This window comes from Astatotilapia calliptera, chromosome 1, assembly GCF_964374335.1.
Source record: "Astatotilapia calliptera chromosome 1, fAstCal68.1, whole genome shotgun sequence".
Lineage (NCBI taxonomy): Eukaryota > Metazoa > Chordata > Actinopteri > Cichliformes > Cichlidae > Astatotilapia > Astatotilapia calliptera.
Genome location: NC_137422.1, coordinates 24,521,599 through 24,533,555, shown reverse-complemented (window position 1 = coordinate 24,533,555; position 11,957 = coordinate 24,521,599). Strand labels below are relative to the sequence as shown.

General features: G+C 39.0%; 2 protein-coding genes across 5 annotated transcripts in view; one reads left to right on the top strand and one right to left on the bottom strand.

The window, feature by feature from the left end:
- The window catches only part of gse1b (Gse1 coiled-coil protein b), a 181,293-nt gene extending 174,730 nt beyond the window's left edge, over positions 1–6,563 (top strand). For all 4 annotated transcript variants that reach the window (XM_026169755.2, XM_026169764.2, XM_026169783.2 and 1 more), the window contains 7 exons: positions 127–239; positions 345–606; positions 1,727–1,840; positions 2,049–2,411; positions 2,586–2,924; positions 4,054–4,157; positions 4,549–6,563. In XM_026169755.2, the coding sequence (XP_026025540.1) occupies positions 127–239; positions 345–606; positions 1,727–1,840; positions 2,049–2,411; positions 2,586–2,924; positions 4,054–4,157; positions 4,549–4,689 (1,436 nt within the window). In that variant the 3' untranslated portion in view covers positions 4,690–6,563. The remainder of the gene's footprint in view (positions 1–126; positions 240–344; positions 607–1,726; positions 1,841–2,048; positions 2,412–2,585; positions 2,925–4,053; positions 4,158–4,548) is intronic.
- A 149-nt stretch (positions 6,564–6,712) lies between these two features.
- On the bottom strand, positions 6,713–11,483 carry gins2 (GINS complex subunit 2). The gene is made up of 5 exons (XM_026169806.2): positions 11,285–11,483; positions 9,925–10,039; positions 9,070–9,169; positions 8,836–8,962; positions 6,713–7,925 (listed from the first exon to the last, which is right to left on the bottom strand). The coding sequence occupies exons 1-5, from the start codon at positions 11,372–11,374 to the stop codon at positions 7,830–7,832; spliced, it is 528 nt and encodes a 175-aa protein (XP_026025591.1). The 5' UTR covers positions 11,375–11,483; the 3' UTR covers positions 6,713–7,829.
- Positions 11,484–11,957: the final 474 nt, after the last annotated feature.

Genomic DNA, 11,957 nt, shown 5'->3' with positions numbered 1-11,957 from the left:
GAGATGTATAACTTGCTTGGAAAATCAAAGATCAGTTCTTTTTTTTTTTTATAGATATAGAACTGACATCCTCATTAGAGAATTTAAAGAGCTGAGTGTCAGGGGTGACCTCTGTGTTTGCTGCAGGGTACTATTATGAGCTGGATGACTCATACGATGAGAGTGATGAAGAAGAGGTGAGAGCCCACCTCAGGAGAGTAGCAGAGCAGCCTCCACTGAAACTGGATGACTCTACAGAGGTAAAAAGATTTTCCAACACATGCGCTTTTGCATGATTGAAGAACACAGAAGCGCTCATGATGAAACATCACAGTAAGATGATTGTTTTTCTCATCTCTGTACAGAAACTGGACTTTCTGGGAGTGTTTGGCCTGACCACAATGGGCCGACGGGATGAGCTGGTGCAGCAGAAGCGAAGGAAGAGAAGGAGGATGCTCAGAGAGCACAGTCCCTCCCCACCTGCCTCACAATCAAAACGCACTCCTCCACCTCAGCTCAGCACACGTTTTACCCCTGAGGAGATGGACCGAGCGCCAGAGTTGGAGGATAAGAAGCGATTCCTCACCATGTTTAGACTGTCCCATGTGACCGTACAGCAGAGAAAAGGTAAGGCAATTTTTAGTGAGAAAGACATTAGAGCATGCTACACTTTTGATTCGCTTACTCATTTTTGCTTTAACCCTCCAGGTAGGTGTGTGTGTGTGTGTGTGTATATATATATATATATATATATATATATATATATATATATATATATATATATATATACGGTATATATATATATATATTTTTTTTTTTTTTTTTTTTTTAATAAATGTGCATCTTTTAGTTTTGCTTTTTTATGGTTGGTGGAAGAGCTAACCTTGCCTATCAGTGCATGAGTGGCTTCCTCATTGCAAAAGGAAAGATCTCCTGTATGAAACGGGCCATGCTTGTTGCCTTCAATGAGAGAGTTTCATAAATTGGAGATACAGACTACTGTTCCCTGACACTGACAAATGTTTGAACATTATATCAAGGAATAACAGGGCACACATCTATATGCTTTGGCAATCTAGCTAGTAACTCGTACAGCACAGAACTGCCCCAGTGCCTTTAACGCACCATACCAAACACCTCCATCAATTATTCATATCTTTTCTCTTTGACATCTCATTTCAGCAGTGTGAAGAAGAAGACTGATTGCATGCTCATTTAGCTAATAGAGAGTACTAGTCATTTTCAGTTCATCCTACATCTCATTAATGCTTTACTTCCATTACCTTCTCTCGAGGTAGCTTGCTGACTTAAGCCTCAAAGGAAATAAGGGGTTGAAGTGATCTTGTCAGTGCCATATACCTATATTAAATGCATCGTATTGAACATATTTTTAACATAACATATATATTTAACAATGCATTCCAAAAATTGACTTATGTCAGGGTTCTCTTTACACGGCCAAAATGTGCCTAAATTTCAAAAATAGACACCCATGCACTGACTGAATTGGGAGGGGCGGCAGTAGGCTTACAATGATCTTAGTCTAATACTCTTCATTTATTCTTCATTTACTGTTTCCTAATCACAGATGACATGCCTCCCACACTGTCAGGCCACCTCCTTTTACACACACACACACATCGCACTTGGCAAAATGAGTGCTACTGAGTGAAATTGGAAATAAGACTAGGACTGATGCAAAATGTGTTTTTTTTATTTCTTTATTTTATTTTTTTTCCTGTTTTAGATAATGAAAGGGTAGTGGAGCTGCTACAGGCAATTAAAGAAAAGACTGTGACCTTGGATACCATCAGACATGCTCCACATCCACTGTGTAAAAGTCCTCCAACTCAGATCTCTAGTAAGTTACGTGCTAATGAACATAAACACACACAACTTGTCATCCCTGAAGTAATGTTAAAGTGGTGCTAATCTGTGTAATGCAAATGAAGAGGGGTTATAATTGGGGCCGTGAATGTGAAGATGTAAAGTAACAACAGTTTCTCATTGCATTGTAATATTGTGGATCTTGACCTCATCAGCACAAACATATGTTTAAATGATTGCAGATCCTGCATTCTCCCAGCCTCCCTCTGAACCAGAGGAGCACCACAGTGTCAGACCACGCAGCCCCTCCTCACATTGCCCAACATCCCCCAATGGGCATCCAAAACCCCTTGGGGACACATTAAGACCAAAGGCACCCCCTTCTCCAGCTGTCTACCCAGACAAGGCCCGGGGGCCCAGTGAGGGACCGATCTCAAAGAGGAGCTCCAGCCTGCTTAACAGCTTGAGGCCCCCACTCCCCCTGCAGGCTAAAGAAGGTCATCACAGCATCAATGGACGCATACAACCACGGGACTTCGCCCCAGAGGAATTTGCCCAGCAGTTCCACGAATCTGTGCTACAGTCCACTCTGCAGAAACATAAAGGTAAACAGCTCAAAATAAGGTCTAATAGGCATCTTTGGAAAGGTGAATACATGGAGCGCAGGCCAACATAACTTTTGGAGAGACTATCAAATATGAAGAAATGATGGAAAATATCCCTATGTGTAAAATATGAAATGTAACATCTCTTTCTTCTCCTCAACATTTGTCCATTAGGTGGAGCCGCAGGGGTGTCAGAGTCATCCCACCTCCAGGAGTCCTCTGTTCACTACAACATTCCCGAGCTTCAGGGCCCTCCTGGCCGACCACCACAGCCACATTCACAGTCCCACTCAACTCCACAGTCATTTCCACATCCACTTTTGCACTCTCACCCTCAGCCCAACGGGCAGCACCTCTCGATGCCTCAGCACAGGGAGGCATCGGGGATGAGGGAGGACATGTCTGGTCCAGAGGACTCTGAAGAGGAAGACGAGGAGGAGGAAGAAGAGGCTTCAGTTTTCAAGTGGCAGGGGATTGAATCTATATTTGAAGCTTATCAGGAATATGTGGAAGGTAAGTAGCTGAGGTGCCTGTGTATTACATGGACTGATATTAGATCACTTTACATACATAAACAGCTTTAACAGTCCCTCTGTTATTATCACTGTATAATTTTATGAGGGATTAGAGGTTTTCTTTATTCTTTGGAATATATACTGAGATTACTGATTGTGCACAAATACATATTATTTTGCATATGTCATTGATTTATCCCCTAAATCAGAATTACTTGTTTTAGATCCAACTATACATTTTTTCCATCATTGAGCATGATCTACAAATATGCAAATTGACCCCGCCTTCACCTTTTAGCTCTTTGCCTGCAGCGAGGCCCTACTTTCCTATTCACTCCTGTGAACCCCACTCAACTACGCATTCTCCTGCTAGATGTAAAGAGGCACAGTGCTAATATTCAGTGAAGAAAAAGAAAAACACAGTGCTTAAACTTGTAAATCTGAATGTGTGGAGCACTTTGTTCCAGCAGGTCATGAAAAAAAGTCACAAAAAGCTTAAAAACACCCACAATACATTGGGTAATCAATCGCATATATCAAAAATAAAACACTGAAAGTAAGGTAACTAACTGTAGTCAACATCTGTAGTTTCTATAAATAAATTATGTCATATAAATACATTTCTGGATGGAAAAACTACAGTAGAAATAAAGAATATTAAAGGCAACCACACATTTCTGGTTTATTACCACTGCACATGCCTGGGAAAAGTAAATAAAACAGGTAATAATAATGAAATAATGATTTATGAAGTTTGAAAGAGTTGTCACATTATTTCTGTAATGTTCTGTGTTTTCGTGTCACTTCCTTATGAGTATAATGTATATCCTATTTTAAGTTGTTGTAGCATTCTGTCACCACTAGAGGGTAGTAGTCATTGTTCATTTTACACAATTCAATTTGTATTTAGTATTTGTACAAGAAAATTAGTGAAAAATGGTTGAGTTGATCTCTAATTACTCCCAGTCTCACATTCACAGCCTGCCACTAGTGTATTTTAAGACCTTTAACAATGAAGGCAGGAGCCTGAAGACATTTGCAGCAGATTATCCTGCATCTATTTAGATGGTCCAAATTCTGCTAATCCTGTTTTTCTTCATTTTCTCTTATTCCCTTTTCTGATCCAGAGCAAACTTTGGAGCGACAAGTACTGCAGAGCCAGTGTCGAAGACTAGAAGCTCAGAACTACAACCTTAGTCTAACTGCTGAGCAGCTGTCTCATACCATGGGGGTAAGACAAGCATACGGAGCCACTTAAGCTGAGGCCAGGAAGTCAAAATATTTACTACATAACTGCAAGTGACTTAGCAGCGGCGCTCTGCTAAGAAATTATGAGCATGTATAATAGGAGTGGGTGCACAACTTTACTTATTTTCGTAGATCAGTGGTTTCATAAATAGCAGAGCAAAGTAAAAACTTATACTTTACACTATTGGCCTCTTCTGATTAATCACTGGAATCCAGACAGCTTTTCTTTATTACACTCATATCATTGCTTTTCTGTTTTTCACTTATCTTTGTAAATATTGTTATATATAGCACAGGTTTGCCTTCTCATGAAGATCACTGTGAATTAAAATATATATATATTCTTATATATTTTTAATGTCCTTGTTACCTAGGAGCTGATGTCCCAAAGACAGAAGCTGGCAGTGGAAAGAGAGAAGCTACAAGCAGAAATGGAACACTTCAGGAAGTGTTTGACGCTGCCACAGACACACTGGCCAAGAGCCGGCCATTATAAAGGTTACCCTCCGAGGTGACCATGACGCTGATTTTGATAGCCCTTGGGCCCCAGCCTCCTCCCCTTTCAGACTGACTCCCAGAGTTTATTTTTAATGGCCTGGTCCTCATAGCTCCATGGAGGATAATACGGCTGGCTAGATACGATGAATGAATGAATGGAGTGAATGGATGGATAGATAGATAGGTGAATGCAGAGACCGGACCATTCAGTGAAGTACAGGCAGTCTTTGGATTATGGGTCAACAGGGACTGCACCACAAGCCACTAATGTGTGCCAATGTAGCCAACTCCAAGATCAGTGAGTGTATGGGGCAGAAAAACCTGAAGATCAACATGACACCTGCTTTTCATTCTTCAGTCCCTGCTGCGCTATTGTTCAGTCCCTGCATCCCTCACCGCCACAGCTACACAGACAATCCTGCCAATGAGGGAGCAGCTACCCCCAGAGGGGGGTGTCGTTACAAGACTTGAAAGCTCCAAATCTCCAAATGAAGACCTTTGGTCATTTGGGACTGATTTCTTTTCTTTTTTCCTTTTATTTTGTGGCCACATGAGCTTTTGAACTGGAAATGCACTTAATAAAAGCTGAAGAACTACCTGGTGGTACTGTGTTACAACAAAGAACTGTTCAAATTAGGGAAGAACTTAGAAAATGCACATTTTTGGAAAGAATTAAGTAAATGTTTTATTTCGAAATAGAAAATTTCAAAATAAGAATTTTAAAAGGTGCTTAAGCCTTGTATTGTATATAATATGAAGACTTAAAAAGAATTTTGTATGTTTTTATTACTTTAATCATTGTTCTTTTAAAAGAAAAAGCCTGCCATTTTATATGTTTATGCTTTTTGGGTTGAAAAAAAAGAAAGCCTTGCTTTTAGTGTTTGTACTGCTGCTGGCTAGAACAGCTTGTTTTGAGACATTTAGCAGAGTGAGAGGAAGCAGGATGCATTCCTCTTATTCTGTCCTGGCACTGCGCAGCTGAGACCCCAGCCACAGCCACCTTATCTGGCCTCTGAGCTCAGCAAAGCTTACTTAGAGGTCCTGAGATGTGGCTCATGCCCTCCACTCCCCCTTCATTCACAGCAGTGTGTCTCTGTTTTAATGCCCATTTCATCAGCTCCTCCCAGTCAGCTTTACTGTTGCTGGCATGACCAGTTAAGTACTCATGCAGAAACCAGATCCACAGCCACTTTTTTTTTTTTTTTTTTTTTTAAACTTGATTTTCTTGATTATTGTAAGACATTTTCTTACACAGCCAGCAGATAAATCTTGCTTTATCCTGTTTTTGGACCTTCACTTTACTTTGTATGACGCATAGCATTGAACTCAAACACACGATATGACGGTTTGCGGTATGCCTTACAAGATCAAGCCCCTGTCAGCAGCCATGAGACGAAATGGTGCCAAAATAATGATAAAACTATAGCATAGTAAATTATTAGTTGCAGTTGGGTAGCCAAACATACAAACCAGAATGGCCATCTTATACTGCTGAATATGTTTGACATAACATCATCTACTCTTTGCATTTCTCTATTTTTAGGACGCTCTCCACCCACACAAAGTTGCCAAGATGTCCTAGAAACCAGGCAGGACGCTTAACTGAGCAGCTCCTGGTACATTTAAAATCAGAAAGGTTTGCTTTACCTTGGATATCTGTTTACAACCTCCATCTGCCCCCCATCTTCCTAATGAGATTTGGCTCGTATTACAGTGACTTTCTACCCTGTAATTCATCTTGTCTCCACCTTATGGTTCTATGTGCACTTGGAGACCTCAGACACAGTGAAATGAGGTGTCTAGGTCATCGTTTGACTTGTGTGGTGGTGGGATGTTTGATGTGAGTGGGTTAAGGATTTCAGTATTTGCAAATAAAAACTTTAAAAATGTACCAATATTTAATTTATTTTTTAAAAAAAGTACTGAAGCACAACTTACCCCCTTACATACACTTTTTTACAAGTGCCTCAAGAATTTGGGAGCATGTGAATGAGTTTCCGTCTACAGGACAGACATTACATGACATAACATCAGTGATCAGGGACTTTGCATATTACATCCAAGTGTCTACTGTATGTCATACCTTTCAAATATGTACAAGTCAACAAAAGATACCAAGTTTCTTTCATCCAAATGAGTCACAAGACAATTTTCTTTATATATAAATGACACGTAAGCCAGTTTAGAGGAATACAGAGTGTAGTCAGATTTTTTTTTTTTTTTTTACAAAGAAGAAAGCCAACAGCGTAATCTATCTGTAAGTGAAGGAGCATGCATGCTGAGGTAAGCTGCCATTGAGCTGGGGAGGAAGGTGCAGTGTGGTAAGCCTCTCTTGCTCAGCCTCCCCGTGTCTCCAACCCACGCACGCTCATGCAATAGCCCCATTACTCAGTGGAGGATGTCTAGATGCTGTGAAATCCTGTTTTTAAAATGTACTTGTTTGAATTCATTGTAATGTAATATATTCTTTGTTGAATGTAGTAATTAGGTATTTATGAATATATGGCTGTGATTTCAGACAAAAAAGAAAATAAAATATTTCAAAAATGTTAAATATCAACCTTTGTCTCTTTGTGGGTTCTGGTTTAACAGCTGGACATTTTGCTCTGGAGATTAGGAAACGGATTCATTTTCGGTGCAATCCTGAGAACAATATCAACCAATATTATCCATCTTTAGAATAAAATGCAACAAGAGTTGAGTGGAATTCCTTTTAATGTGGGTTTTTCCCCCACCTACGTACATTTTAGGAAGGAATTGTTTAGTTTACCAATGTTTGACAGAAACCACATTCATTCTAGTAAACCAGAAAACATCTTTTTTAATCACTAACACAACAAGATCAAAAATCACAATAAGACTGATTAAAAATTGTGAGGAAAAAAAGTATACATGTATATACTCTGTTTACATGCACATACATACATTTTGAAACCTAATGACAACATTAACAAATGATACACTAACTGCAAACAGCAGATTCACACAAATCAGACCGGAGAGCAACATGATAACTTAAATAGTTGAGTAAATCTCTTCACTTTTCCAGAAAACTGTCTTTAATGTTAGGTTTAACCCCAGTCTTGCTAAATCCAACCCTTTTTAGCAAGCCTTGTGTGTGTTCAAGCTTTTTTACCAGTAGTCCATGAACTGCCCTTCACTGCAAGTTGGACCGTAGCTTGTACATACAGTTGAGAGTATCAAGAAGAAACGCTCGTATGGTGTTGATCTCCATCAGAGTAAGGTTGTCCAGCTGTGGACAGAAAGAGGAATTAGGTATATTCAAAGATTTAAAATAACACTGTTACTCTGTGACACAGTAGGTAACTCAATGATAAACAGGTGAAAGTTCATTGTGACTTTCACTGTTGATATGCGGTATGGTATTGTCAGCAATTGCAACATAACCAATGAATCTTTTATTACTGGGTTTTTTTTATGTTGATTTGCTTTAATACCATAGACTGTATAGAAAAGATGGGCACTTTCTCAACTGACATCACCCATTGATTTGTGAAGTCCCTATGAGAAGCCTCAAGCCAAATGTTTTCACCGTTGCCGTCTTAATAATGACGAAACCGGACATGAAAAGCTACTACAGACTACAAGTCTGCCTGCAGAGAGCGTCTGTCTTCAGATGTGGGCAGTCCTTTCTGTTGAATCAAAATAGCCATCATGCTGTTCCTATAAGGCTTAAAACTTGGGTTTGAGACCATAAACACGTCAGTAAAGTGTTTCATGAGGTCATAGGGAGCCAAAAGGTTTTTCTTCTATACTGTCAGCCCTCAACCACATGAATCACCCCCTGCAGGTCATCAGAAAGAATGCAAGTGTAAGACATTTCCACATTAGCTTTACTTTTAAGACAGTGTGAGGAAAACACCTAAAGTGGGAGTGTAGCTGTTAAGAAAACACATTATGGAACACTTAAATCAGATTCTACATTACCTATAGATAACATTTACTGAATGCTTATATACAGCCAATTAAATTGGGGGAACTTAAGGTGATGCCACTTTTTCTAAAGGATCTCAATATGCAATGGGTCCACAACTTGAAGGGATAATGAATAAATGTCACACTGTCCTTTTATGTGGAACTGGTAATTCTGTTATTATGCTGGGTGTTATTATACTAAACACCCTACATGTGATCAGTTTTACCTTGGCATAAGCTTCCTGCTGACTGATGAAACTGTCAGCAGACAAGCGGAGCTTGGCAATGCGAGTATCCCAGATGTCTTTGACCAGTGTACGGATCTCATCTGCTTTAGGAATGTTGTCAGACGCGCTGCAGAAACACAGAAACCTCTTTTAAGGGGAGGGGGCACATACACCAAGCACACAACAGTACTGAGGGCTGTATTTCTGTGGATTACTTAATTGTATATGACTCACTGGTTTAGTAGCAGCTTGGTAAGCTCCATGTAGTAAGGACTAGGAACAGGTGTAAACATATCCTCTTTTCTCTCAAGGTCTCGCATCTCCTCCAGTTTCTCTGCACAGTGAAGGAAAATGTCAACAGCAGCAAACTGCAGCGACACACAAAAATGCTGAAAGATTTTCAAGATTCCTCTTTTCTGCTGACTTTTGTAGGAGAAGTAAAACAGAAATTCCAAATAAAACCACCAATGAATTTATTCTTTTCAGCATTTTCCATATGGAAAAGAAATATTAAAAACTTATATGTGATTACTCATGAAAGTGGCCACTTTCTCATTACTTTCATACATTGTTTTAGTAAGTATCCAAAACATACAAGTTTCATTATATAATTTTTCAAGGGATCTTATATCTGTTTTCACTCTTATATGCTTTTCATACAAGTTTCACACAAGACAGATACAAACTTTATAAGATTTATATTTATCTTTTCCATATGGGTTCTTACAGCATACAGACCAACAACGACATACACATATTTTACACATTTTGCATTTGTAATGAACACAAAATCTGAATTATTTGCCTCTTACAACTAAGGAAACAATCTTACTGCATTTCTTGTGCCCATTTTTGTTTTACTTATCTAATGCAAATTTGGAAAAATAGTTTAGCACTACTTACATGTCAAAGTTATGGCAAGGCAGGTCTAGGCTTAACATGGCATGCCAGTAATGATTACATATGTCATAATGTGAAGGAAAAAATACTGAAAGACCCTCATCTGAAACATTTTTAAGTAATCCTCTCAGTTCATGCCTGGAAACAAACGCCTGCAAAGACCGCATCAGGAAAAACTTTGAACTTTACCAACATCCATCCACTCAGGAGGAATAATTCTACACTTCTGTCTCTGTTTTAGGTTTAGAGCCAGCCACACGGGAACATCAATAGGTAGTCCAGGGTTGAAGGGACCCAGATCTCCCTGAGAACACAAATACACATATTTTATCGTGCAGCACAATGCATTCCCCACTTCAGTGAAGTTGGAAAGATACGCATTTGCACTTTCATGATTAATAAAAAACATTGCTAGAAGATAAACAATGTCTCTTTCTAACAGCAGCAACTACAAGTTACAGTCTGATTTACATCAAACGAGCCATCCTGAGAGCTTGATGAATAACACAGGCTCTCTTGTGCAGCCAGCTATGTAAAAAAAAACCAAAAAATATTCCATGACTTTAGTAAGTAAAGAAAGTAAGTAAAAGTTTATTTATATAGCACCTTTCAAGATAAAATCACAAAGTGCTTCGCAGAAGTTGAAACATAAAAACAAAAATCAACCAAAAGCAAGTTTAAAAAGATGAGTTTTTAGCTGTTTTTTATTTATTTATTTATTTCAAAAACCACTGAGTCCGCAGATCTCAAGCTCAAAGGGAGCTTGAGACAGTACAGTGTACTGTCATTAAATTCACATCATGCTGCGGGGGGATCTTGTTAGCTGTTATTTATTTTTAAAATTTAAAAAGAAAAAAAAGGGGGTTTGGAAAATGGAAAACACCATGACAGTGTATGAGATTTTAGAGAATTATTGAACAATAATTCTCTAAAATCTCATACACTCTCATGGTGGCTCCAAAAATCGCGCATTCATGTGTTGACTGTCAAGTCTGCTTTGTTTATATAACAGATTAGACCCAAAGTGTTTTACAGACAGGCACAGTTACATTGCAAGTTTCCCAAAAAAGAAAATAATCCAAATCAAACAAAATACATAAAGCTGAAAAGTGTGTTTTATTGCAGTGCTGAGCCTGTATTTACTTGATCAATAATAAAAACTGCAGTATAATATAGCAATAATAGTTCGGGGTACTTTTTGAAAGGCCAAAGATACGGTACCGAATATTATTGGAGCTTCAATTTTTTCGAAATATATTTAGACAGATTTTATTTTAGCTGGAGCGACTTATATTTATGTAAATGGGTCGTTAAAGTCTGGAGTTTGAGAGATGAGGCTTTTTTTGTGCGTGTTTTAATCAGTCACTGAGTGAAGTGATCCACTCAAACAGAAACATCTTTACATACATACCTCCAGCTTTAAACTGAGTGTGTCGTGATATAATACAAGGTTTTAGCCCAAGGTTTAGCTAATATTGCTATAGTAACTGTCAACGTCTCAGTATCTGGTCAAAAACCAGCTACTTAAATACAGACACAACTGACTTACCCCGATTAAAAAGACTTTATCTAGGCTGAAATTTGGTATTATCTTCACCATCTCTTTCTCCGCAAGGAACTCGACCTCCGAAGCATCCATATCTGTTTGGTTTTTGTGTGTGTTCAAAAACTTCCGTCCCACTCGAACTGCACTACAAACCGTTCCCGCGCTGAAGGCAGCATTAACCGACAATGAAGTCAAGCAAAAGACAACTACGTCATCAACAGGAAGCGCAGTATCGCAAAAGTGAACATTATTGTGTGCCGTATTACGGCACGTCACATTTTTATTTTTCTGTATAATTTCTCGAATCTCGGTGTTAATTGCATTTTTAAAATTGTTAATTTACGTGTGAGGTGCGGGCCTGGCCGTGACGAAGCTGACCATACCTTAAATTTTAATTTAGCATTGTCTGGCCCGGAAGAAGGAAGTGGGCCATGTGAGTGACAACAGTTGCAACTAAACTCCACCAGATGGCAGCATTCACCAGGCAATAACAAGAAAGGTGGCAGTGACCTTTTACATGTGAGAACAAAGTTAGATGTTTTTGTCAGTGACTGGGTCTGAACCCATTAGAATCGTGGGTGAGGAGGCTGAATCAGTGGACAGCTAACAACAGATACTTGGTGTTCAGTGACAGACTGTACTGAAGAACCTACAGCGATGCTGTGTACAAGAAGGG

Excerpts from the sequence above, each read along its gene's own strand:
- gins2 (XM_026169806.2), bottom strand. The coding sequence starts at position 11,374 with ATGGATGCTTCGGAGGTCGAGTTCCTTGCGGAGAAAGAGATGGTGAAG. Across the intron at positions 8,963-9,069 it reads ACCAAGCTGCTACTAAACCA|CGCGTCTGACAACATTCCTA; the intron begins GTGAGTCATATA and ends GTGTTTCTGCAG. Across the intron at positions 7,926-8,835 it reads AGCAGGAAGCTTATGCCAAG|CTGGACAACCTTACTCTGAT; the intron begins GTAAAACTGATC and ends TTCTGTCCACAG.